Source organism: Sturnus vulgaris, chromosome 4, assembly GCF_052056855.1.
Source record: "Sturnus vulgaris isolate bStuVul1 chromosome 4, bStuVul1.hap1, whole genome shotgun sequence".
NCBI classification, from domain to species: Eukaryota; Metazoa; Chordata; class Aves; order Passeriformes; family Sturnidae; genus Sturnus; species Sturnus vulgaris.
The window spans coordinates 49,537,712-49,565,476 of record NC_142246.1 but is presented as its reverse complement, the minus strand read 5'-3'; the positions used below and the strand labels follow the sequence as shown (position 1 = coordinate 49,565,476).

Below are 27,765 nucleotides of genomic sequence, written 5' to 3'. Positions count from 1 at the left end.
GAACCTTTAATCCTTGTTGTAGGCTCAATGTTTAATTTACCATATAAGATTTCTAAAGAAATGGCACTAGTGAATGTTCTCTTTTGAAAACTAAATTTTATATAATGGACACTGCAATAAACAACTAATGCCATGATGAATTATGCCATTGAATTATTCAAAGGTTGTATACCATCTTACATGTGTTTTACTTTATGTGGGCTTCTTATAATTAAAACTGTCTTTCTGAACCTAAAATGAGATGGGTACCTTTGGTTATCTTCAAAATAGGAGCACAAACTCTTGTTTCATATGGAAAGACTAATTTTTGAATTGTTTTATTTCCAGCGTATTCAACTAGGGGAATTAAATAAGTGATTTATAAAACTAGAAGCCATTTGAATGTTTACCATATTTCTCCAGAATTTTGGCACAAGAACATAATGGGAAAGAATGCAGATTGTTTGCTACATGGTTCGAAAAACCTCTTTTGTCTCTTTTATGTTGATAAGAAAAGAACTATGAATTATTCTCGAACTGTACTTGTTTAAATTGCATTGCAAAATTCTGTTAGGAAAAAAGCACAGTTAAAGCTATTTTTAAATTGCCATCATAATTATGCATTTGCAGTGGTAGTAGCATCTCCCCTTTCAAAATTTGAAGAAAAAAAGTTTATTACCACCTAAGAAAAAAAAAAAACCAAAAAATTTTAATATTGTCCCTCGGTCTACTTTCATTTAAATTGACTTCAAAGGAAACTGTTAATGTCAGTGATGTAGAGGTTTGTATTCTGCATTTCATGCACCTTGTTTGTTTTTGGCATTCTTCAAATGACTGTACAAGGTTATGAATTTATTAGGAGCAGTAGACTTGTAACTCACATACGGAACATTTTGGAAGTACTTGGTCAATGAAAAGTGGTACATGCTCTGGTCAGTTATTGGTGAAAAGTATCAGGAGTGTTATTCTCCTGACAGCATCTACTTTTGTACATACAAGCATTGCTTCAAGTATTAAAGTATCCACATGACTTGACCATAATGGTCAACACATTGGTCATTATTGCACTGGTTTGATACTCCTGTGATATCCCAATTTGTGGAATAAGGTATAAGCTGACCCATGCCAGGGTGGTTGAAACTGTTTCCTAGGAAACCTGCTTTAAAACCTAGAGGAATAAAAAAACTACTTCTGTCCACCGCAGAAAATGAGTAATGAAAAAAAATGCTTTCAATTGGTTATTTACAATGTTGCACTACAGAAACTTCTGAAGAATTAAATGCTTGAGTTAAAGGATTAGATTTGTTAGGTGAAGGCTTTAATGAACATAACATAGACACCCCTCTGTGTGTAGGTGTGTAGATTTCTGCTTTAACTCAGAAAAAACTGTGCTGAAGTTTTGACATGAAGAGCAGCCTATAATAAATGCAAAAGTGTGCAAATGTAATGTGGGAACTGCAGTTCTGTTCTGCTGAATATACTAGTCTTGGCTCTGCAGTCCTCCAAAATGAGTGATCTGCATCAGATTTCCTGGGCTTTTCACCACACAGATGCTTGGCAGTATTCCAGAAAGCTCAGCAGATTGAAAACTCATGCTAATATTAATTTGTTCATGACTTCCCTACAGGGACTCAATGAGGAAGGGGCTTCTTATGTAGTCTGTCCTGTCTGTTTCTAAGGTTTGTTTATATGCTGGTGAAAAAAATTGCATACAACTTAAAGAATACGCTTTGTCCTGAATGTGGGATTTTAAGATTATCAGTCTGGAGGGTCACGTCCCAAACTTGAACTTGGGGATAAACTGCACTGAGGAAATGAAGTCTCTCTTTAAAAACCCAGTAGTTTGAAACATGGAGATCATAATCTCCATGCTGAAAATCTGAATGTTGAAAAAGAGACACTTGGTTTTCATTTGTCTTTCTCGTAGGTATCTTAGTTCTATTATTAACGAGCATCTGTAGTTGGATTCAGCACTGCATTTGAAAATACACTGAGCTCAGTAACATTAGAGTGAAGCATTGTTGAATTTTTTTGTCTGCTAACCTAGCATTTCTTCCATTCTTAAAAATATGAAGCATTAGTAAGCAGAAATTTTTGCCCCAGAACTGTGCCTGGACTTTATATTTTACATAAATTTTCTGCCAACAGTGATCAGAAATATAAAAATAACAAGGGGAGACATCACAGCAACTGTAAGTGCACAATTTACTGACCACGCAGAACCAATCTCTTAAATCTGTTCCTGACCTGGAGATATTACCCGCTGTTCTATAAAAAAGTATTGACCAGGAAACTTCCATCAGTTTGTCAGTAAATACTTAAATTAGCAAGGTTTATGCACAGCATAAAGCCATTCTAAGTATTTACTCTGCTTTTATTTCTCTGTGGTTGCTGCTTGAAGTGTGGATGATGGGTGTGGAAAGATGTTTGTTCACAGTTCACCGATGAGTTTTAGGAACTTGAGGCAATGAATGGAAGCTGGTACTTCTGCTGAGTGTTCTGTAGCTGTTTGGAGACAGAGACCAGAGAAGAGCAGCTTCCAGTAATTTTGTTGTATTTCACTGTGTCAGTCATGTTCAGAAGATGATCAGGAGGTATGACTTTATTTTTACCTCAGTAGGAAATCTTGTTAAAAATTATGGGCAGATCATTAAAAAGAGAATAAATTGCTAGGAAAAAAAATCATATAAAGGAGAACAGGTGAACCCTTTTTTTCCGAAGTTCTAAGACCATAAAATAGCTCTGTAAAAAATATTTTGGGTTTAACAAATGCAATGACAGTAATTCCCCTGTACCTCATGCCCAAGTCTTTCCCTAGGCAGTTTCTAAGCATGTGAAGAGTGAGACTGTGAAATAAAAATTGTGATTGACAACATTAATAATTACTTTGCTCATTCTGTACATTTTCAGTGGGTTCTCAGTCCATATACTTGATAATAGAAAGAATTTAATAGAACTTTTTGAAACTTAAAAGCAAAGATTATTGGTTATTCTGCCTCATCCTACTGGAAAAAAGGTGCCTCTTTGTGTGTATGTGTTTAGGAAGGGGCTCATACACTGTAATTAGTGTAATGATTGTGCAGGAATTCATTATTGGTAAAATACTGAAAATGGGCTTTCCTGTCAGTACTCTGTCTCTCTTCTTTTGGAGATTTTTGATAACTATGGGAATGTATTACTGATCAAAATAGGAAAAGATATCCTATTCTGCTAGTATTTTCACCCAAAAGATATTCATATGATATTCTTACCCTCATTACCGTTTTGAAGTTTTTCTTAAACTTAAGAGAAAATAAGCTTAGAAAAATTAATTTTCTGCAATCTTTTAGCTATAATAGCAATTACTTGCAAGTAGAGATTTTGACTGTTTTGTTAATAGAAATCTGGTGAGTCTGGCAGGGTATTTGTCTTTACAGTTATGGAAAAATCATGCTCAAAATGTTAGTGGAACACTAACATCTGCAGTCTGGTCCAATAAACTTCTTAATGGCCAATCCTGACTTACACATGCAGAGCCCTGGGGAAGAGCAGCAGGCGGGGTAAACATCTGTGCTCTGTAAGAAGCATACTAAGCATCATGTCACATCTCCTTGGGTAACTAACTTCATCTACAGGGTTACAAACCCAATTTTAGGCACGTGTAACAGTTTGTGAAGTCAGGCTCTAGCTTCATTAGGATTGGTTTGCATCTCCCATATTAACAGGGCTGTTTCATAGTTCCCATAAATAGTCAGAGTTGAGGATATCATAGTAAGAGGTGCCCTGAAGCAGAATGAGAGGAAACCTATGTTTTGTTACTAATTTTTGTAAGTAATTTTACCTGTTATATTTTACTACTGAGCATGATTTGGGAAACACTGGACTGGAAAGGTAGTTAAGAGAAAAAGAAATTATTAGAAATTATTTAATACTTATCTCTCTCCAGTCTGGGATATGTTCTCTAGGTATCAGTCTTGAGATCTGCCTCATTTTATGTATTTACTGAGGAGTTTTGTACATCAAAATAGACATGTCATAAGTTTGACAAGACACTTCTGAACAGCTTTGCTGCCCCAGAAGCAAGGCAGAGAAAGAACTGGGATGTGGAAGAACTGTGGGAGGAGAAATGCAGTTTCACAGTGTTGGTCCATACTTTTTATGGTACCAGTAGTGATTGTGTCCCTAGATGGGGTGGTGGCAGTGACAGATATCACAGAGCAGATAGGAACTGCTGGACTGGTACTGTGCTAGTTTTGACAGGTTGTTTTACTCTGTACTTCCATAGGTAGGATCATACTCAGAAAAATTTTGGGATTTGCTCAATTAAAGACTAATAAAAAATTATCTGCTGGGAATTTGTTTGCCTGCTGTGAACAAATGAGGAGGAGACAGATGTTATTGACTTATTATAGCATGACCAGGTAATCCGTTGAATGAAAGGAAAAAATGAGATATTAGGATGTTCCAGATGAGGCATTCTCAGTGGAGAACAGGGAATAATCCCTGTGCAGGACCATGGTGACACAACAGTGCTGGCATTCCTTGTCTGGTTTTAGTCACTTGTTGCATAAAGATGTTATATAAAAGATCAGAAGCATTTGTTTCATTTATGTAGCAAATGTAAACAAAGACTGAGAGAAGAAATGGACATAAAAACATGTGTAGAGGTGACACCAGTGCGGGATGTTAAGTAATTAATTAAGCCAAGTGAAAATGGCATAGATAGAGCTGTCTGTAAAGAAATTTAGCCTGGAAGACTCTAGGATTGGTGAGATTTTTTTAGAAGATTAGGAGGTTTAAAATGGTATCAGAGGAGTTCTGTTAGTTGTCTTTGGTGACAGGCCTTGAAGGCTGGTTCCTGTCCTGTTTTCATTTAACATTTCAATATTGAAAGACACAAACTGACACTCAGTGAGTAAGTAGAGAAAGTACTGGACACAGTTCAACATCTTCCAGTGTCTGGCAAACAAGGGATGAGTTTGTTTTCTGAAGAGTCTTTAACACCAACTGAGAATTCTCTTTTCCTGTTTTACACAACCACAGATGAAGTTGGTGTTTAAAACTTTCCATGACTCATTGATATGAAAATCTTCAAAAATATTTAATTTCTAGAGTAGTTTCACAAAATCTGAGATATATGACTACATGATTATAACTTTGGAGGAAACTGACTTAAAACTATGAGATCCTAAAGTCAGATTAATTACTTCAGGAACTTTTTGGTGAATTCTTTGTATTTCACATAGAGGAAACTGTGTGAGCATAACAAACTGCCACTTTGGTATTTTTATTACACCTTCAGTTGCCTGAGGAATTAATCAGCAGACATTTCTATGTAAGGACTGCAATCTTTAAAAAGCATCTCTGTTTCTCTTGATTGTTGGCTGTTAACAGAGCAGTGGAGTGGACAGAAATGGTGCTAACTGGTGTACGTTGTTATTCAACCTCATATTACTAAGTCTTTTTTCTTTTTGAATGTGCTGAACAATGATTGCTAAATTTGTGAATGTAGCTGCACTGAAGTACACCTGTGGTTTTCAATCACAACAGAGCTTTGGCCGGCAAGGTGCTCACAGTGCATCAGCACTTTGGATAAATATAATTTAACTGTTGCTGTATGAAATTTCAGCTACTCAAGCATTACAGCCACCCACACATTATAATAAAAGCCATAGTGCTATGACTGTTAGATCAGTGAGATCACGTCTTCTTAAAATAGTGTTTATTTCTCCAGCTTAATCTTCTGTGTTAATTCTCCTCTAGTATTTGTTTATTCTGTTTTGCATTTTGTTTTCGTTGTCAATCTCTGCTAAATCAAAGAGTAGACCCATTTACAGAAGATGAGTATGGATGGACCAAAACATTATACAGGCCCCTATTTTTGGCAGGACATACACATTATTCATAGCAAACTGAGCTTCTGCACCTCATTACCCCAAAACAGGATGGGTAGGTTGTTTCACATATCACTCCCTTGCACTGAATGTAAGATCAGCTAAAGGGAAGAGGTGCCTCCCCAGGGGAAAAGTGCCCATGGCCCTTTGTGTGTGTTTGCACCATTCTGGCGTGGACATCTGGTCAGTGTGTGAGCAGGGTGCTCTGACACCACCATGGCAGTCATTTCTGTTCGTGGTGCACCAGCGCAAATGAATCTTCAAGGTGGAAACACTCATGCCCCATGAATGAATAAATGATGGGAAAGGCAAAATGGCAATATAAGTTCTCTTCAGCAGACTGCTGTTGCATGGCAGGTTGGGGTGATCTGTAGTCCAAATGCTTTCACCCTACATACAGTGTGTTCTAGCATTTGGCTCTCTTTGCACACTTAAACGTGCCTAGTGAATATTTTGACATACGTGCAGCCTTGGCAAACCTGGCATTACAAAAAAATTCTGTTTCTTACTGTATAAGGGCATCAGCTGTGAAGATTTGGCCTTCTCTTGAAGTCTGTAGTACAAGTTTATGTAGAGTAGTTGATTGCAGGAGGTATTTTAAATTGAATTTAGGATAATCGAGTTATATTTACTTCCTTCTGTATTAAACTTCTATTCCCTTATGTCATTTGAACATGGCGTATAATATATAAGTTAGTGGAGATTGCAGTGGTGGTTCTCTTGCTGGGATAAGTCAAGAGAAGATGGATTGCTTAAATAACTGGGAAGATTTAAAACATACCATGTCTTTATGTAGTCCCATGAGGAAGCAATTACTTTCCAATCTCAAAGAAGTCTGAACAAATATGTAGGATAAAACTGAAGTTTCAAGATGGTGTAGGAAGTCACATGCAAGACAAACGCGTGGACCCAGAGTGTCAAAACATTTTGTTTCACATGGCTGGATGCAAACTTTCACAAAAGGTTTTATGAATTAAGCAGTATCTAACCCTAGTCTGTCAGTTTAGATTTAGTGGTTGCTTGTTAACTAGAAGGATCTTTGATTTCAGAGTTAATTATTGGTTATCATCCGATCTGTGAGTTCATAGTGTAATATTCTCACCACCTATTTATATTGAATCAGCTTTATATTATGAGTATAGTCTTGTTTTTTTCAAATCTGTTTCAGCCCATAATTAATTCAGTATTTCAAGAGTTTTGATGCCATACTGCAGTGTTTTAGGCTTTGACTCTCTTGCTTTTTTTCTTTTCCTTTTCTCTCTTCTTTTTTTTTTTCCCCTGCCTCTGCTCTGCAATAAACTACTTCATAGGGAAACAATCTTTCTTTTCTGACGGACCTGGTTGGCTACCTTTTAATGTCAGAAAAAGTATCATTATTTCTAACTAGTGCTTTTCTTTGTTAAATGTGGTATAAAATATATATTAATATGTTTTCATGTCATTTATTCATATGTAGTAAAGAAGTAAAAAAGGAAAATCTGCATTTTTAGTTGCACTGAAAGCCAGTGAGAAGTCAGCAGTTTTTTTATAGCTGCACTGCTATGTAAAAACAGGAGCATAAAGACATAGGACAGTTCCTTCTGAATCAGTTGCCCATCTATCTTACTGTTCTGTCTCAGAGGCACTAGGAGGTGCTGTTTATGGAAATCCCATGAACCTGCTATTTTCTGTCTTCTATTTTCCTAATATTGCCCCAGCACCCAAGATTGTGTTAAAGAGGAGTGCATCTCTGATTCATGCTTTCAGTATGTACTTAGACATTAGGGAGAATTTTTAGACATCAGGCAGCATTTCTTCACTGTAGGGGTTGTCAGCCATTGGAAAAGGTTCCCAGGGAAGTGGTGGAGTCACTATATCTAAAAGTGTTCAAGAAATGAATGGACAAGGCACTTAGTGTTGTGGCCTGGTTGACAGTGGAGATCGGTCACAGGTTGGAGTTGTTGATCTTGGAGGTCTTTTCCAATCTTAAAACTCTATGATTTATGAATTTACTGTTTGTTAATTTGCCTAAAACCCTTCTGAATCCTCTGAGATGATAAGCATCTGGGAACATCTCAGATGCCCTCTACTGACTTTTAAATTGCCATTTCTTAAAATGCTGTCTCTTCTACCAGCCTTATGCTGCTCTCCTATTAGTCCTTGTATTTCAGGATTTGGTGACCAGCAGTCCTTCAGTCACTTTATCCACCACCTTTGTGTTTCTCTAAACCCTGAAATCTTGTCCATTGGCCTACTTGTCTCCAAAAAGTTGAGGCCATTTTAATCTCTTCATAAGTCCTTTGATCATTTTTAGCTGCCCTTACTTGGACTTTCTCTAAATCTACGAAAAGGAGGGGAAAGAAAAAGAGAACAAACTAGATAAATATATGTGAAGTGTTCATACAGGAGTTCTCACAGAGACTGAGATTCGCTAGCACGTATATGGGGCTTTTTTTCTTGTTTTATACTCAAATTTGAGAAAAAATTTATCTTGAAACAATGTGACTTTTAATCAATCTTCATTGCTAAAAGAAGTTGAAATGACACCTCAAGCTGTGTTAGGAGAAGCAGAAAATACAGGCAGAAGCATAAGTGTGGAGGAATGAAAGTTACTGAAAAAGATGCCTGGTGAGATATTGTCACAAAGGTAACAGCTATAAGTAAAAAGAACCGTAAAGGAATTATAAAAGTTAAGGAGAACATTTTCTGTTCCTCTTTAGTCTTCCCACTGTGCCCAGGCAATAGCATCTTCTGTTGAGATAAATGTTCTTTTTTCCAGAAAACATTTGTATCAGAACTGTATCTCTTGATAAAAACAATACTAACTGATTTTACTTGCAGTACATGATTATTCCCTCTTATGGGTTAAGCAAAGCTGCAAGACCGATTGGAACTTGTTAGATAGCAAAAGCAGGATATGGAGACAACATCTGATAGCAAGTATCTGCAGTGAATGTAAAGAAGATTTTGACCTAGTAAATCTTACAGTAACATTATGAGACACTTATATAAACTTATTGTGTGACACGATTGAGACTATAATTCCATATTGTGAAAATGGGAATTGCAGGAGAATAAATGATGTTCAGCTGATCATCAGTCAGTCTCATGCCAGGAGCTTTAAGAAGAAGGGATGCAAAGTCCCTGCATGTAGCAAATGTTCAGAAGCTCAAAAACTGATGTCATACATATATAAATGGGTCAGTCCCTGAGATATTTGAGCTGTTAAAAAAAAAAAAAAAAAAAAAAAAAAAAAAAAAAAAGAGGGAAGCAAAAGTAGCATCCAGTCATGAATTTCTAAATATTTTGTCTTTGACCTTAAAGATACTAAGCATGACTTTGTGTTGTCCAGCCTGCAGTGTGCACTGTGAAACTCTTTGAATCCTTTGTCCCTTGATGGCAGTTTCAGGAGGATCCAGGACTGTATTGCCAAATCATATATATGAAATTATGAGTTCTGTTGAACTACTAGCAGTTTTCTCAAGCTTCAAATCTTTCGTTGGCAAATATTGTTTATTTTAAAGGTCTTGCATGAACTTACATTCACTACCTTCTTAATATTATATTCCATTTCAAACAACCCTAATCAGACACCTTTGCCCTGTTGCAAACAATGCAGCATTGCCTGATATGAAACATAGTCAGCTATTTTATATTCTCCTTCATTGTAAGTGCATAGATTTTCCATACGTCTAGATGTATGTCTAGATGTATGTCGAGACCTATACTAAAAAGCAAAAAAAACAGATTATTACTTTGCCTGAAAAGGGCAAAGCACTAGGTGTGTTATCAGAGGCAGGCTGAGTTATGGCTTTATTTGGATTCCAGTCTGTTAGTTCCTCTCCATGAATAACCAATTATGATTCATATTTCCAAATACCAGTCATTTCATAAATCCTGCTGGAGAGCACAGCAGTGTAGCTAAAGTGCTGTCATGGAGCTCTACCCATAAAGTCACTGATGCAGTTATAATATATCTGCACATAATTTAATTCCCTTGTTGCATGTCTTGGAGGTATGTATTCCCATAGTCTCACATTTAAAATCCCTTAATTAAAGATGCTCTTCCTTGTCTCTTGTATATACTTAGAATTCTAAACAGGTGCTGTTTTTAAAGTGTTCAAGGGATTTAATTGGGCCCTCTATATCATACAGTGAAAGCCAGAGACCTCTAGTTTCTATGTCACAAGATTATTATTTTACTTAGTCATTATGATAACAGGTCCTGAAGTTCTGGCTTGTCCTGATTCTACAATAATTTAATAATTTCCTTTCCACATTTGCTTTTGCAAATTGTGTGTGTTACAGAAAGTGATTTCTGCGATGTCCTGAAAGAAATGGAAGTGTTAGTGTTCTTCAGAATTTGCAGGAGATCTCGTATTATCTCATGACCCAATAAACCCCACTCTGCTATTGCTGCAGTATAGTAGCATATTCCATATACTCAGTTCAAACATACTCAGTATCAGGAAGCAAACTGAGCAACTTAAAATGCCCTCATCATTGTGAATTAGAAGTTCGTATTAGGGTACCATTATTTCAAATCTGAAAGGTTAAATACATTAGGATAAAAAAAACTTGTCAGAAATAAAAAGCAGGAGGCCACCTTATTAAATAAGAAAAGTTAGGTTAAGAAAAAGAATGTTATAGGAAAGAAGCCTTCATTGCACTGCAACATTAGGAAAACTGAACTGGAGATAGTCAAATACTCAGTTCATAAGCAATCCCAAGTCTAGTTAGTTTAAATAATATCTACAGTGAAAGAGATTGAAGGAAAATATCTGGGAAAACTTGTCTGCATTTCTCACAAAAAAATTACTGTTTAAAAATCTAACTTGTTTATTACAAACAGGCTGATCAGTGCTTATCTCAAATATGCATGGACCTTAATCACCTGAGAATTGCAGCAAGATTCACTTTTGTTTCAGTTGGATGAGAATCTTACCAAACTAGAGCTAATGGTTTGCTAGCCATTGTTCAAAATTCAGTATCTTAACTCTGTGAAGGCTTATGTTTTGCTTTAGTTTCCTCGTAGCAGACACAGTATGTGCTGCTACATGTGGAGTAAGAAGTTAAAACCCAAATGTTTCCTTTATTTAATGACAGACATTAAAGCTACAAAAAGAACAGCCTGAACAGAACCCAACAGTGAACAGAGAAGACAACTTGTCAAAGTTAATCAAATTTTGTGTTGAAGGAGATCTCTCATTACTGCTATTTCAAGTTATTTGGTGTTTCTGAAAGAATTTACTCTGATAGGTGTCCACATAATTACAGGTGATTTTATAAGTATTCACTTAGTGGGATCCACTGGAACAGTACCTTTCTCTTAGCTTTGAGCTGCTCGTGATATTTGTTGGATGTGTCGCCTGGTATTTCTCCTCCCCAGAGGGTAATTCCCACCATGGAATAAGTGATGCCCATGACAAGCAGTGGAAAGCAGTAGACCAACACAATCACAATAACATGATACCTGAAATGAAAAGGTGTTAAGGTGGTAAATGCTTTCAGAGGAGTTATACCAATGGAATGGGCTGCTAGAAGTCAAGACTGCTACTTTAGCACAAAGCATGTTTTATATTAATTGGCTAGTCCTTGTTGTTTTCGCTGTCTTTTTGAAAGTCTTGAATTGCACTGCAAATTTATGTACATGTTAATGCATGTGCTTTGTGGGGTGTCTAATGCTGAGCCTGCTCTAGTGTATATTATTAATAACTCTATAGTTACCATGATTAGTGAGTGCAGAATAAGGTATGTTTGTCCATAACTAGCTGACTTAATTGCACAGCCAGGTATCATGAGGGCAAGCTAGGCATTTGGAGCTCTGGTCTGGACTATAAATGAAAGAGGAAAATAAGTATTTTAGTGATATATTGATATAAAGACCCTGATAAGAGTCCTGTCACCCACCGTTCTTCATATGGCAGATCTGTTGCACATAGACAGCACAGATCTGTAGCCTGTGTGCAATATAGTCACTACTGCTGATGTAAGCTCTGGGAAAATAAAGATAGTTTCTTTTGCCTCCTATTAGTTCCTGGTTAAATGCCAACTTCAGATAAAATCCTAGTGAATGATCAGTGAAGAATCCTCAGCTGTCACTGAGTGTGACCTTCCTGCCCTAAAGAGAAATGTCTGTGTACGGCTCCTAAAGTGATAAAAATTACATATGACCAGGACTTCTTTCACCTGCCTCAAAAAGAGCAAAAGGTCAAATTTGATTCTAGATGGTTACACAGGCTTTCAGCCTTGAACGCAGTGTTTTTCTTAAATGTCAATGAAGACATGAAAGGACAGATGCCTAAGTAGCCCCTTATTCCTAATTCTGCCAAAAGGACAAACGGGTTCTATTTAATTTAATTGAATGATATTCTCACTTTCAGAAAGCGGAACCAGTTACAGGTTATCCAGTTTTTTTCTTTTGGACTAATATCTGACATAAGTAATTGTGATAGTGTAACAGAATGAAGTAATAAAATCCAACCCTCTCATGAAGAGATCTAGAGAAAAAAAATCTGGTTAGGGCCTGAAAGGAGATTGTAGTGAGGTGGATGTCTCTTCTCCCTAGTTACAAGAGAAGAAATGGCTTCAGGCTGTGCCAGGGGAGGTTTAGACTGAGTATTAGGATTTTTTTTCATGAGAAGTGTTGTCAAACATTGTTACTGGCCAGAGGAGCAATTGATTCACCATCCCTGGATGTATTTAAAAATGTGTAGATGTGGTACTTAGTGACATGGTCTAGTGGTGGACTTGGTAGTGTAAGGTTAGTGGCTGGACTTGATGACCTTAGAGGTCTTTTCCAAACTAAATGATTCTAAGGAGAGACTAGAAATCCTTGTTTTCCTAGTTAGAATAAAGAGGAAGCTTGCTTGAATTGCATGCTGTCTTCCCAATTCTGACCATCTCTCTCTGTATAGAAGTAGCCATCTTAGGTTGAGCAATGATAAAAGTGCAGCACTGGAGGGAGCACACAGAGATGTAGAAGAGAATAAATTTGTATTGTTTATCACATATAATGCTTCATCTTCCTTACTTAGAAAACAGGCTCTGCATTTCTCAGTGAACAAAGCTCTTACTCTGCATGTAGAGTATCTGCACAACGCTAGAGATTTTGCTAAGTCTATTGCAAGTCTAGACACCCCCATGCACAAGTTTAAAAGAACAAAAGCTTACGTAAAATGCTGTTTTGGACCACCTGGCCATGCTACATAGCAAAGAGTTCTCCCAGGCATCACCTTGGTTATGGAGTATAGGCACTGGGGAAAGGCCAACAGGAATGCCAAAATCCATATGCTCCCAATGACCACCTTGGTAGCAGTTGCAGAGAGCCTAGGTTTCAAGGGATCAATAATGGCCATGTATCTGTAAAAGAAAGCAAAAACCTCTGTGTAAGAAATCTTCAGAGATTCATATGTATCTAGAATCAGCCAAAGTTTAGGATAAAAGAGAAGCATAAAAGCAGAGATATTTATCTTCCTGCAGTTTTGATGTCACTGTGCTCTTTGTGTGGTTCAGCTCCAATGAAGGCAGCGCCTGGAAGGAGAAGAAGGTTCGTTGGATATTATTTTGCAGCCATGGGACACACAGTTAATCAAATGTGTATCAGTAGAGAAACTATTTAGCTAAGAGTTAGACCATTCTGTTACCGTACAGCCTGATTGAAAAGCAACAATGCCACTGTATCCTCTGTTACTCTTCTAGGTCATACAGCATTTATTTCTAATACAAAAATTTACAGCCAAGCTGTCAGGATTATTAGTCACCTGTCCCAAAGCTACAGGAACCTGATAAGTCCATGTGCATTTATTTAGTAGAGATAGACTGACTTCAGATTGTCTGGCAAAGAACACCAGAGCAGCTGATTTGTACAGAGACTGATTGAAGAGGCAGTTAAGAACTGGTGAAAGCACTAAGGGAAACAAATGCATAAAGCAAGAAAACATCTCATTTGCCTTCTCAGTTCCTGTGTTTCCAGGTAGGATAGCATTCTTTGGGCTGCCCCATAATTGTATTGGTAATTCATGTGTGCTGGTAACCTTGGAAGAAGGTTAGAAGAACACGTGAAAAAGTAATAAAAAAGTTTAAGTAATTACAATGTAAAAGCTTAGGGAAAAAAAACAATGAGAGAAAGCATCTAGACAGACAGTAATAGAAAAACAAGTCTTGTTTTCTGTCTTTTGATCTCTGTTGCAGATACAAGGGACGCACAAAATTTGTATCAATCATTTTTTGATTATATATAATTGATTAATATAGTGTATTTGCTGCAATTAAAAGTCTCTTACTCATTTCAAATGAAGGAAGGAGTGATATGGTTTAATTGTTACAGTACACATCCATGTTCGTGGCAGACTTGCCCAAGATTCTTAGGTACAGACATTAGCAACAAGACAGTAATAATATTTGTAAGATAATGTTCCTGATAAGAATTTATGCAAGAATCTTCTGCATCCATATTTACCTGCTGTGGTGCACAGATTTCACTCAAGATAGTCTAACTTTTTTGGAAATTTTATACGTGACTGATGAGTAATTACAGAACAGATGTTTGTTTTAGCAAAGCTAACTCTGTTTATAATTAATGATAAAATATATGATCCAACATTGGTCATAATAGTGCTATGCCTTCTCTAGTAGGCACGACAACCGCCCTAATACCTTAAAACATCTAAATGCTGTCAGAAACAGGGAGTGATCTAAAACAGCTTCAGTTCTGAATCATCCATATCTAGAATTACAAGTTTGTTCGCTTTTGTTCTTACTGCACTTTGATAATTTTTCTCCACAGGGTAACAGTTAGTTCCCCTCTCTTTCATGTGCCTTTTGTTTTTTATTTCAGCTAAACTGGTGCTTTTGGTATTGCAACTATGAAATAGTTTTATTTGAGCTGGCTGTCTTCTGTTTCTTGAGAAGAGCAGTTGGATTTTTGCCCTCTACCACCTAGCTCCCTTCTCCTCCAACAAGTAAGTACCACTCGGTAAAGAAGTCAGGTTTATAGTCATGAGCCCTTTCAAATTGAGCTGGCTTTTGTGCCAGCATTGTCCAAATGTTTGATGATCTTGTAGTAAGTGATAAGCCATAAACAAATAATCATTTTCACATGCTTCTGAGACTCTTAAGGCATATCCTCCTAGCCTGGAATTATTCCTTCAAATTGCTACTTTTCTTCAGATTGCACATTGCTATTATTTTATGTGCTATTGTCAGATTTCTCTTACATTCACATTATTCTTATTCCCAGTTCTATTATTCATACTGCCAATAGATACCCACAGTAGTTCTTGTTGCCGAAGATAAAATTTGGTTGTTTTATCTCCCCGTCTGCCCTTTAAAGACATGGATTGTTTGGGTGAAATGACTCATACTGCTGTACTGATGGAAATTTCAACAATTGGCTGTCTGAGTAAGGTAAGTCAAAGGACAAGGATCAGATGAAAAGCAGGCTATTTATCTTTCGAGTTCAAATTTGAGTTATAAGACAACAGCCTAGCTATTGCACAAGATCCATTACAAATATATAGCAGGCAGTAATTCTAAAAAGCAAAATGGGAAGTAGGGAAACTTTGGCTATTCCCTAAATAATATGTTTGTGCATGATAGATTTAGCTGAAGAGAGTATTGACAGCTCTGTTACAGAGCCTTTGATAACAAATCTAAGTTATTCTACTTTTGTCAGTACAGTAACAATTACAGTGTGTTCTTTAAGTTCTCTAAGTGGCTTTTCTTAGAAACAAAATTACTTAATCAACATAGTGAGATACTGCTTTGTAACTGCAATTGTTACATTCACTCAGATTTGTCATACACGTTTGGTAGCGTTTTCTTAAGAGAAGCTGTCATTGCCGCAAGTAAGTAAAGTAGAACATATAGGATGACCCTTTATTGCAGGTCTAAAACTACCTCCATGTTTTAACAGAATCTGAATGTTATCTCTGTAGCCAAAAGAAGCCTTGCAAAGAACTGACTTCTTCCTGCACTGTTAGTTGTCACTTGCAAAGGAGACACAAATGTTCCTGCTTATGATTTTGTTTGCTGTAAATGTTATCTTGCTGTTACAGGTATCAAAGGGTAGTTTGTCTGTCTCTTTAGGCTCAATGTGAAGTAGCAGTAGCTAATTTTTCAATGGGCACTTGCTTTTGATCTCTCTCCATTCAGCAAGGGTGTTTCCAGCAGGAATGAAAGCTCCTGCTAGCAGAGGCTAGAGGTTCCATACTTAGGTGTTGCTCAGAAAATCAATGAGGTAAGGAGGCTAAGGATGGGATAATGTAGGTATGATGAATGTATTGCCCCGTGTATTACAATTCCCCATGACTGACAACTGTCTGTTGTGTTTCATGGTGTAGCTCTGTCATTGTGGCTGATTTTTTTACTCTGTATTATATCCTTACATATATTAAGGATGGCAAAATCCCAGTTACAAGGGGGAAGAGTAGACATTTTGTCTGAATTGTGCACTGCATGATGCTGAACATGGTATAGAAATTATAGGAATGTTTGAGTAGGCCAGGAGTGGAAGAGAGAATGATGAGATACAGGATCTAGCAAAAGAACTGAGACTGGAGAGTAATTTGCTGAATTAAAAAATATAGAAATGAAAAGAGAAAAATGAGAAACTAATAGGAGAAGCAAAGAAAAGAGAATTGTAGGATAACAGCATATAGAAATTGTGATGAGAGAGGAGAGAATAAGACAGGAAACTGCAGGTCATGTAAGAGCAAAAGACATGACAAAAATCAGCCCTAGCATAGCAGAGATTCCAAGGTAAGTAGAACTGGTATAAAACCAGAATATTTTGGCAGTTTGGCTGTCTGGTGGAAAGCCCTTTTACCTCTGCAGGTGTATGGGAGAGAGCTCCCAGAGAGTTTTTCTCTCTGTAATCAGCCAACCATAAACAGAATGCAAGGGGAACAGCAGGACTTCCTAGATGCTCTGATGTCATCTGTCTTATAGACTGTTCTGCCACTCCATGGTTTTTTCAAGTGGTCTGAACTTCATAATAGAACATAGCATAAGCTGAGTTGGAAGTGACCCATGAGGATCATTGGGTCCAACTCCTGACCCAGCACAGGACCATTACCAAGAATCAAACCATGTACCTGAGAGCATTATCCAAACACTTAATGAACTGAGATAGGCTGGTGCTGTGCCAACTTCCCTGGGGAGCCAGTTCCAGTGCCCTCTGGTGAAAAATCTTTTCCTTATACCTGACCTAAGCTTCCCCTGACTCAGATTCATGCTGTTCCCCCAGGTCCTGTCACTGGTCAGGGGAGTGAAGAAATCAGTGCCTGTCCTTCTGCTTTCCCTTGTGAGGATGTTAAAGACTGGAGTGAGGTCTCCCCTCAGTTTCCTCTTCTTTACTAGGCTGAACAAGCCAAGTGACCTCAGCAACGCCTCTTAAGGCTTCTCCTCCAGACCCTTCACCAGCCTTGTGGTCCTCCTCTAGATGCTCTCTACATAGATTAATGTCTTTTTTATGTTGTAGTGCCCAAAATTTATGCAGTTCTGAAACCAGTGACAAATGCAGAAGCCCTCATAGGTTCACTATGTTCTGCGATATTTATACACAGACCTTGTGTCTCTCCACAGCTCATCTCCAAGGACAGTAAAAGATGGTAGGCATTTGAAGGATTTCTAATGGCTACAAGCAACTGAAGGCTTGTTACACCACTGAAAAGCATTCTGTAGCCACACAGACATTTTTCAGTGGGGTGCTGTGCCAATTTGCTTTGCAGTATTTGGATATTTACTCTTCAGTATGTCACCAGGCTTGAGCAGTGTGATTCCCTGCTGAATAAAGGCCTCTGAACTCCCACTCAGGTGGTTTGGTTTAAAGATGGGACTTCTAATGCTTTCTCACTCCAGTGGAAGCTGCTGATAGTGCCACAGATAGCTTATTGCACACAACAAAGCAGGTATGTAAAATACGCATTGCTGAAAGGCATGAATTCATTATGCTCATTTATCACAACAAGCAAAAATCATTATTACCCCACCCAACAAAACATTTATACTTGGAAAATAATTACAAGATGGAATACAGTGGAAAAGCTGGAGCCCAAAGCTTGGACAGGAGCACTCTGTGCTGGGTTAAGAGCTGGCTGGATGGCTGGGCCCAGAGAGTGATGGTGAATGGTGCTGTATCCAGCTGGGGATCATCACCAGTGGTGTCCCTCAGGGGTCTGTGCTGGGCCAGTCCTGTTCAATATTTTTATTGATGACATGGATGATGGGATTGAGTCCACCATCAGTAAATTTGCAGATGACACTAATCTGGGAGCATGTATTGATCTGTGGGAAGGGAGGAGGACTCTGCAGAGAGACCTGGAATGGTTGGATGGGTGGGCAAGGGCATCCTGGCCTGGATCAGGAATAGTCTGGCCAGCAGGAGCAGGGAGGTCATTGATCCCCTGTACTGGGCACGGGTGAAGCTGCACCTCGAGTGCTGTGTCCAGTTCTGGGCCCCTCAGTTTAGGAAGGATGTTGAGATGTTTGAGCGTGTCCAGAGGAAGCAGCAAGGCTGGTGAGAGGCTTGGAACACAAGTTCTATGAGGAATGGCTGAGGGAGCTGTGGTTGTTCAGCCTGGAGAAAAGGAGACTCAGAGGTGACCTCATCACTCTCTACAACTCCCTGAAAGGTGGCTGTAGCCAGGTGGAGTCGGTCTCTTTCTCCAGGCAGCAACTGACAGAACCAGAGGTCACAGTCTCAAGCTGTGCCAAGGGAAATATGGGTTGGATATTAGGAAAAAGTTTTTTACAGAAAGAACAATAAAGTGTTGGAATGATCTGCCTGGGGAGGTGGTGGAGTCACCATCCCTGGATGTGTTTAAAAAAAAGACTGGATGTGGCACTCGGTGCCATGGTTTAGTTGAGGTGTTAGGGCATGGGTTGGACTCAGTGATCTTGGAGGTCTCTTCCAACCTAGTCATTCTGTAATTCTGTGATTTAGAAATTTAGAGGTGGAAATATGTGCAGGTAGAGACTCAAGCCAGCACTTCCAAGAATGTGGATTGCTTAAAAACTGCACCATATTCTTCTGTGTATGACTAAAGCATTTTTAAATAGCACTTCAGTTTCATACGCACATCATTAGCACATGATTTTGTTTTGTGACCATATGACATCTCCCTGTCATCACTTCTCTTACAGCTTTATCTTGTGCTAATCTTTGTCCCTAACTGATTACTACTGAAGTCAGCAAGAGTCTTTCCATTGAGCTTAATGAGAAATCATTCAGGCTGCATGATATAGTGGCTGGTGCCATCACGGTGTACTTGCTGCTGCACTCCTTTGTTAGCTTCTGGGGTCAGAATAGATCCAGTTCCCTTCTGAACTGCTCTGTTTGTCTAGAGTCTACAATTTAGACGCTTCTCATGTCTTCGGTTCACCAAATCAAGAAAACCTGTTTTCTCTGAAACAAAAATAGAGACAGTCTTCTTTTGAATAACATTGATAAACTCTTTAATAGCAGCATAATCATGTATTTCTCTTACAGTTTTTAAGTAACATGAGCCAAATAGCTGCTATGTACTATAAAAGCTTACAAAGTTTATGTATTATGGTCCCAACAATAGAAAAGATAAAATAAACCTAATTTGTCTTTTTGTAAAATAGTGTACACTGGCTAATACAGCCAGGAAAACCTTTCATCTTTAACACATCATTTAGAAAATTGTGGCAAAAATACACAAGATGTTATTAAAACAAAATGGTGTTCAGAATCGGATCCTACAAATGCCCATCTGGAGACACAGTTGGAAGCCTTTGATCATCCTAACTGATTTGTTTCACCTGTTTACAGTGTGCATATAAACTCACGTGGAGCAAAATGTAATCATCCCTGATTGTAACGGGAAATTGGAACTTGACAAAGGAAGAGAGAGAAAAATCATAATGTTTGCATGTAAGTGGCTTGTCAACAGGAGACAGCAGAGCATGCTTCTTTCATGAATACACAGAAGGTGTTATTCCCTCAAGACAGAAGCTGATTTTTAGATTTTAGAATCAACTGGTATTTAAAAAACTTAGGGAAATTGCTGATTCCCTGCCTGTATTTAGAAAATTGCTGTGAAAAATCCTCCAAAAGGTAAGCTATACAGAGTAGCTTAAATGTGATGGAATGAACGGAGATTTTAAAGGCATTTTTTGTATGATGAAAACCAAATCTTTAACTTTTGTATTCTTTAATCTCTATCTGCTACCTACTAGAGCAAGGCTCCTCCTTTTCTTGTGGGACTAGTTTGTATTCATTTATTTAGTCTGACTTTCCCTGCAGGAAGAGTGGCTGTGAGCATTTCTGTAGGACTGTAACTGACAATGAGCTGGATTTTTATGAGTATGTAATTGATTTAACACAATGTATTCTATACTTACATCTATTCATAGAAAAGGAGTAAGACTTTTCTTTGGTCTGTCTCATAAAATGATAGACTGACTGACTTCCCCTGACAGAAGGGTTTCTGTTTCTTCCTTTTCTTTTAATATCATCTACCCGGGCTGTCAAAGACCAGTATCAGTCAAAGCCAGTAGAAACAGCTCCAGCTGCATAAAACCACTGTTAGTGTCTATGCTTCTGCCACCGTCATCTAGATGGCTTCCTTCTCTTCTTGTTTCTGCAGTTATTTTGAAATAATTTTATTTTAGGGAAACCCAAATATTTGAATGATACAACTTTCTCTCCTTGTTGGTAAACCAGTCAGAAAAACATGCATTTAGGCAATAATACTTAAGAAAGTAAACAAATAAAACAAACCTCTCTCCCCAAAAAACTCATCACCCCAACCCTTAACTAACTTCTTAAAGTACCACAGGCTATATTGGATAGTAAACCACAGAACATATTTTAATAGTTTTCATTAAATTATAAATAAGAGTATGTATTTAAGGCTAAGTCTGTGTCTAAAATGAACTTCTTGTTTGAATGTAAGGTTCAAACTTATTGGATATTTCCTGTCTGGAACAAGAAGTCTGAGGGCTTGTTGCTGTTGTAAATGTTGCTTATATTTCTCAAGATATTGGTATATCAACCTCTTTTTTACAGCACCTTTTGAAAGCAGCTTATTAAATAGAATATTTACTCAGTACAAAACAAAAGGAAAAAATTAATGTTATGCCTGTATTTTTTTCCCAGACTGCCCCAATATGTTATTAATAATGTAACTCTGATGTGAGTTTTGACCAAAACTGAAAAAAAAAAATCCTCTCTTTTTTTGCCCAATGAAATTGTGCCATTGCAAGAAAAGGTTTCTTTTTCCTAGGCCTCTGCATGCTGAATCCTGTAGCCATTGCATCAAAACATTCTGCAGAAACGATTTCACCTCTTTACTAGGAGAGAAAGAAAGAGTATTGTCAAATCAAAAAACCAAACATTTTTAGCCCCCCAGATGATAGTCTTTCATATTTCAGCTCCTGATATTTGAGCCCTTACTGCCCTCCTATTGAGCTTTCTCTCCAGTTCTGAGAACTAGTATTTTTCAGAGGGTATCCCAGATACTGGAACCCACAAATAAGATGTGCTTCATTTTCGAATACTCTTTGAGGAAGCCAGAGAAATAGGGATGTCCTCTTTGAATTCCATAGTTTGACTAGCAAAGTAAGAATAGAAACAATACAAAGTACGTCTAAAGTGTATCCTGAATTTTTCCCCTTCATGATATGCAGTGATGAGGACTGATTCCTGAAGTAGTGATTTTGAAGTCATCCATTAGTATTGCACTTTAGTGTGGTAGTGGGGTATGGCAGCCCATGTTTTCTGTACTTATGTGGCACTGAAGGCTTTAGGAAAAGCTAGCTAACAGTAAAGTGGCATCTTATGGGAAAAAACTAGACAGAAGCACTATCCATTTCTTCTGGTGAAAATATTCTCAGATATGAGGGGAAGATCTCTAGCCTGTGAAGCAAAAGAAACCTGAAAAAAACCTCCATCTCTATTTTTATTTTTCTTGTTCTGGTGTTCATCTCTCTGTCACAAATCTTCAGTCCAAATTCTCACTTCTTTTATATGAAAACAATTTACTTTGAGACATCTCAATCTGAGGGAAAGGGAATGAGAGAGGGGTCAAAGGCTGCAATTGTGTTTGAGCTGAGCTCTGTGCCGGGTCTGGCAGCTGGCTGGTCAGTGCAGGTTTCCTGTCTGTCACTGCTTCAGCCTCCTCCATTCACCAGTGAGCCAAGCACAAAACACTTGGTGCCAGGCTCATGTTCAAGGATGCAAGTACCTTCTTGATGTGCATCTTCTGCTGACACTGCTACCACATGACCACAACACAGGGTCATGCCTTCTGCACTCCATATCTCAACCTGATAGAAATGTTTGAGATATATTTTATACATACACATTTCCCTGTACTTTAGTATTTCTGAGCACACAAGGCAGGTAATAGATACTTAATAACAGTCAGATAATAGATGGTTTGGAAGGAATATCAGTTTAAAATATTTATGGTGGCTTGAAGGCCTTGAGCAATTTGTCCCAGGAATGGGAAATCAGGTAGAGACTGATACCAAAATGTATTCTACTGGAAAAATAAGACATTTTTCAGTGTGCCAACTTCCTACTTCAGAATTTCAGTAATACTAATTTATAGGGCTTGTGGTACTATTTTGTGACAATAATAACTGCTCTTACAGAATACACCTGGAGAGATTGAAGAGCCTAAGTGATATTTTGAAGATATGAGCGTGTGTATATATGATGAGTTTGGGTTTTATTTTATAAGGCAAATAATATGTTTATGTCTCATATCTGTCTTCTGGTACAAGCTTGTACTTTTGCTGGAGTCTGAGTGTATAGAGGGATTATTAACAGCCATCAGTAACTGAACAATGTCACAGAAAAAAAGAAAATTGACCCAGTATATGTGTTCTTCTGTAGAGATACAACAAGTGAGAAAATAAGGTGGGAAACTAAAATGACAGGTATTAAACAAGGAAATACATATGCATACTAGAAACAAGATAATACTAAGGTTCATAAAAAAGAGAGTAGACTATGCAAGAGGCGAAATAAAACTGAATATTAAATATAGAGTCACATAAAATGAAACAAATGTTTTTTGCTTTCAAATGCTTGCTGTCGTACTAGAAGGAAAAGAAATAGTAAGATATGAACAGGAGCAGCACCTACTCACCATTGCAGTTAGAATACTTTTAAGTCTAGAGGAGTTGCTTTTACAAAGTTAAATTTCTTGACATGAGAAAATTATTATGGAATTGCAGAGAGAAAAGTAACTGAGAAAGTAATGTAAATGTGCTAAAAACAGGAAAAAATGCATAATACTAAGTGCTCTACTTAAGGCATGTTATTTTGTGCTATATTGCTACATCCCCAAACTTCCCGTGTGGCCATAAAGTATCTGCAGAGAATTTTTAGGCCTACATGCAGAACTGGTTTTATAATGAAGCAATCTTGAGACTCAAAATTAATTGGTGGCATACCTGAACCACCTCTTTCATGCTAAGGTCTCGTAGGAAATGACAGCAGGTCTTCAATGGCTGGGTGGCCTAAATGATGCATAATCTACTGTCATTAGTATGTCCAAGACCCATACTGCAGTCACACACTGCATTGCCATGATCACAGATGGAGTTTAGGAGTATGGATGGACCCTTTAGGATCGTGCACTGGTCAGTGACAACGGCATATTGGCTCCAGAATTATCTCCTATTCAATTTATGTTGAACTATTTACCAGTTTATCCCCATAACATAGTTAAAGGAACTGTTGCATGGAAGCAGTGTAACTGCAGCACGAACAACAGAAGCATGCAGGAATTAATGCCCTTGAAGCAGCACAGTATAAAATCTGTGCTACTTCTGGTGCCTGAAACAACTTGGTTTGAGCTACCTGTGGCATCTCTGCAGTAGACTGCAAACAACCTGTTGGAAAAGAAGGAGAAAGCAGGGGGAAGAGAAACCACCAGGAAGGGATGGTCAGAAGTATGAATAAACCCATATAAATTTGAGTCTGTGTTCAATGACCAGGATATCCAGTCTCACATCTTTCATGCTCAGCTCCAAATGCAGCTCACTCCCACTGCAGGAAGTGCCTAGTCCACAAAACTCTGTGTCAGTCCTGTAATCTCACAGTTCACACAACTTAGAATGTCCTACAGAATCAGATGTGAAAGGAAACATGTACTGCCCATGACCTCTGCTCTGTGATGTCCAGGTTCAGTCACACATTTATACTCTATGAACATTTGGATGCTCTAAAGCAACCAGTGGAGCATATTGCAACATACTTTTTAGTGAGTTACAACCCATGACCTTTAGTATTTTGAGATGGTAACAATTTCTGAAGGAAAATAATCTGATCCCATAATTTCAGTTCCTTCAGCAGCTTTATTCTAATTTGTAGCTTTTGTTGTTTTAAATATTTTAATTAAAATAATGTGTAAGGATGTGTTTACTGGGTTAAAACGGCTGAACTTTTACTAAAGACAAATGGGAACCAAAGTTTTAAAATACATCCGCCCAGTAGATCTTTGCCTGGAATAGGGTAGTTTGTACATTGCTTGGGATCTATTTTGTCCCTTAGGTTTCCTTAACTTGGCAGAATTGTTTTGCAGAGGTAGCCAGGGAATGTTTAAAGGCACTGAATGCATCGAGTGTGATTTGGTATAAAAGAAAAAGGAATAGTAATGAGAATAGAGAAGGAGGGATAGACTGCTCTTCCATTTGTTTTACATGATGCTGCATGGTACTACAGAGAGCTCACCTAAAAACAGCTATGGCATTGTTCATTGGGAAGATTTTAATTTGCCTAGGATGGCAGGTGAATTTGGAGGATGTGATGGGATGCAAATTGTGATTCCTTCAGGGGATTTTGAGACAAGAACTAGATCAGAGTGAATAACAGTAGTTTTTTTACTCTGTTCTGAGCACCAGCATTTTGCATTCCTTAACCAAGGAAAACATTTCCAATACATGTATCTGTCCATTGCACTTTAGTCAGTATGGAGTAGAGCTATTTTCTCTCACTCTGGAAATGCAGTTTGGATTCCTAAGGAACTGTATTCACTTTGTTCCCAGTTTCCTGGCATAAATTTAGGAACTGCCAAGGTAAAGTACTACATCTCTGTGGATAATTTTGTCAGGAAAAATGAAATAAAACATTACTCAAAGCATCCAAGTAACTGCTCAACTTGATGAGCTGCAGCAGTAACTATTAAATATGCAGCTCTAACTGTTAAATACTTCAACTAAAGCCCTTTTATGTTTCTGAAAACCTCAAGCTAGATGAGAATCTTAAATGAAACTCAGAAAGACGATGAATGAAATCTTTGCCTGGTCAAAGGCTGTAGCACTGGTGTTACACTATCTTCTCAATTTTTAATGGGGATTAATAGTTGAAAAGATATATCACTGGCAGGAGGAAAGTGTGCTGATTTCTTCATGTCTTCTCCCATCCCCAGAGCAGAAAAGTTGCCAAGAATCTAATTTCATTTCTAGCTTTACAGAACAGAAATGCATCCAGCTGAGAATGCCACCAAACATTTGCAATTAGTAGGGCAAACAGAAAAGTATTATTATGAACTTGTCCACAAGCACAAAAGGCACAACGTTTCCCAGTCTTTGTAGCTGGAAATGAGAAATAACATTTCAGAAGGTGGATTGAACCTTGGAAAATCTTAACTACCATCACTTGGAAATACTGCTGTTCTGACAAGTCAATTCAGCAAAAATGTATAATGTGATTTGAATATTTAGAAAAGAGTTTAGTGAGTAACTTCAGTGCATTGCTAAAAGCAATAAAAGACCTGGAATACAAATCAATCTGTTTTTTCTTAAAAAAAAAAAAAAAAAATCAGTAAGTTATCTCTCCAGCACAGCAAATGTGAAAACAATAATAAAGAAATATACATCTTCTTTCTCACAGCACTCTCTGAGAAACAGAATCCTTCAGTGCATCTGTGTAGGAAACCCAGCAACGATATCTCCCCTTTGCTGTATGGATGCTACAGCTGTCTTATTATTGTCAGGAGTACAAAGGTATCGTTTTTCCCTGACTTTTTTTCTTTGACAATCGCAAAGCTTTATTTTGCTTCAAGAAATCAGAAAAAACTTGAGCACTTTAAAACTATGTTCTTACCAGCCCTCCAGATATGCACAGATGGCAATGTAAATAGTCTCATTAGTTAAAATCAGCAGGAACAAAGCATCTCAGAGCTGACTGTGAGAAAAGCTATTAAAAACAGGGTCTGAAGTGATTTCTGAAGAGGAGATAAATGCTTCTGCCATCTGCAGAAATACAGAGAAGAGGGAAATTTGAAATCCTCTCCTTTTACATACAATCTCTACAACTCCTTACCGGTATATATTAGATGCCTGGCTGAGAGACAGACTGTTTTCACAGTGAGAAGCAAAACCCTGAGTTGCTGTTACAGAATAAGTATTGAAAGATGGAGCACAGAAAGCAGCTGAAGTCAAACAGAGAGAGGAAATGTTTGTTATAAAAGAAAGCAGAAGAATAAAAGTAATGGAAGACTGAAGGAGAAAGACCAAAGACCAGGAGAAAAAGTGTGTTAGGGAGAGATCCTAAAGAAGCACAGAGGAGCACAATGAATGAACTATTGAGGTCTTTATGTCTCATCACTGTGATTTTATACCTGTATTTTATTTTGGCAGAGAATCTGATCTCAGTCTCTCGCCCCTAAACTTTTCTCTTTTCTCACCTGTCCACAGCGATCGCTGTCATGGAGTAGATGCTGGCGAAGACAGCTGTGATTGGGAAGAAGTTGTGGAAGCGGCAGTAAGCCTCTCCAAAGTACCACTCGCTGTGCAGCGCATAGATGAAGTTGATGAGAGTATTGAAAGCAGCCATGGACGCATCAGAGAAGGCCAGATTCACCAGGAAGTAATTTGTCACCGTCCTCATGCGCTTGTGAGCCAGGATAATCCAGATGACAATGAGATTTCCAAAAACGGCCACTGCCACCACAGCACCATAAGCCAGAGACCACAGGGCAATGCGCCAAGAAGGTTGTATGAACTGATTGGAGAAGTTGCCTGCTGAGGAGGCTACAAGGGCAGAAGCATTTGCAGCTGGTGCTTCCAGAGCCTGTCCCCAGGGATCGCCTGCTTCAGCAAGGCTCACATTCCACCTGCTGCTCATGCTCATATTCCACTTGGCTGTGGGGACTGAAGTCATCTTGGGTGTTTCTCTCCTCTCTTCCAGGAATGATGTACCTCTCCCACATCCCTCTCCCAACCCTCCAAAATCCCCACAAACAGATAAGAAGAGGGAAGGAGAAAAAGGGGAAGTAAGGCAGCTCAGCAGGTACTGGGAAGGAGAGCTCTGTCAGAAAAAATCTTTTGCTATGCTGTTCAAACTGTTAGAAATGCTCTAACAGACACGTCAGGAGAGCTGCCTCAGAGTAGAACAGTATCCTGTTTCTCCTCTCTACAGCCTCTTGCTTTTGATTTTGCTTAAAGAGAAGGGGACTGGGAGTCAAGGCACATTTTATAGGCTTGTGAGTTCCCAGCGTCACGAAGGGAGTGGAGCAATAAGCTCCATCGGCTGGTAAGCTAACACCTCTTTCCCTCTTCTCTCCCTCCCCTTTTATTTCATTCGTTTCCAGCAGCAGGCACTTTCAGGAGCTGTGGAAAGCATCACAGGGAAAATGAATTCTTTCTCATTCATGTTGATTGATTTTATATTGTCTTTCTTTAAGTTTCATTAGTGTGCTTCCTTTTTAAAATAGTCTTTTTGCCCTGTATTTGCAGGGCTAATCAGCTGGCTTAGTCGAAATTCCCAGGACTGAGGCTGTCTTTTTTGTTAAAGCTCTTTGTAGATTAATTTATTCCAGATAAATTCAGAGCTGCTTTTTTGCTGACTTCTTTTTAGTTAGTACACACTTTCCTTTAAACCATTGTGTTACCTACAGATAAACAAATACAGACAAACAAATACATTCTGCTGGTCTCTAATTTCACT

General features: G+C 38.2%; 1 protein-coding gene across 1 annotated transcript in view; it reads right to left on the bottom strand.

Annotated features, from left to right (window-relative positions):
* TACR3 (tachykinin receptor 3) overlaps positions 1-27,282 on the bottom strand; it is a 39,435-nt gene extending 12,153 nt beyond the window's left edge. The window contains exons 1-3 of the mRNA XM_014875234.2: positions 26,504-27,282; positions 13,005-13,193; positions 11,154-11,304 (exon numbers count right to left, since the gene is read on the bottom strand). Coding sequence (XP_014730720.1) covers positions 11,154-11,304; positions 13,005-13,193; positions 26,504-26,979 — 816 coding nt within the window. The 5' untranslated portion in view covers positions 26,980-27,282. The remainder of the gene's footprint in view (positions 1-11,153; positions 11,305-13,004; positions 13,194-26,503) is intronic.
* Between the last annotated feature and the right edge of the window lie 483 nt (positions 27,283-27,765).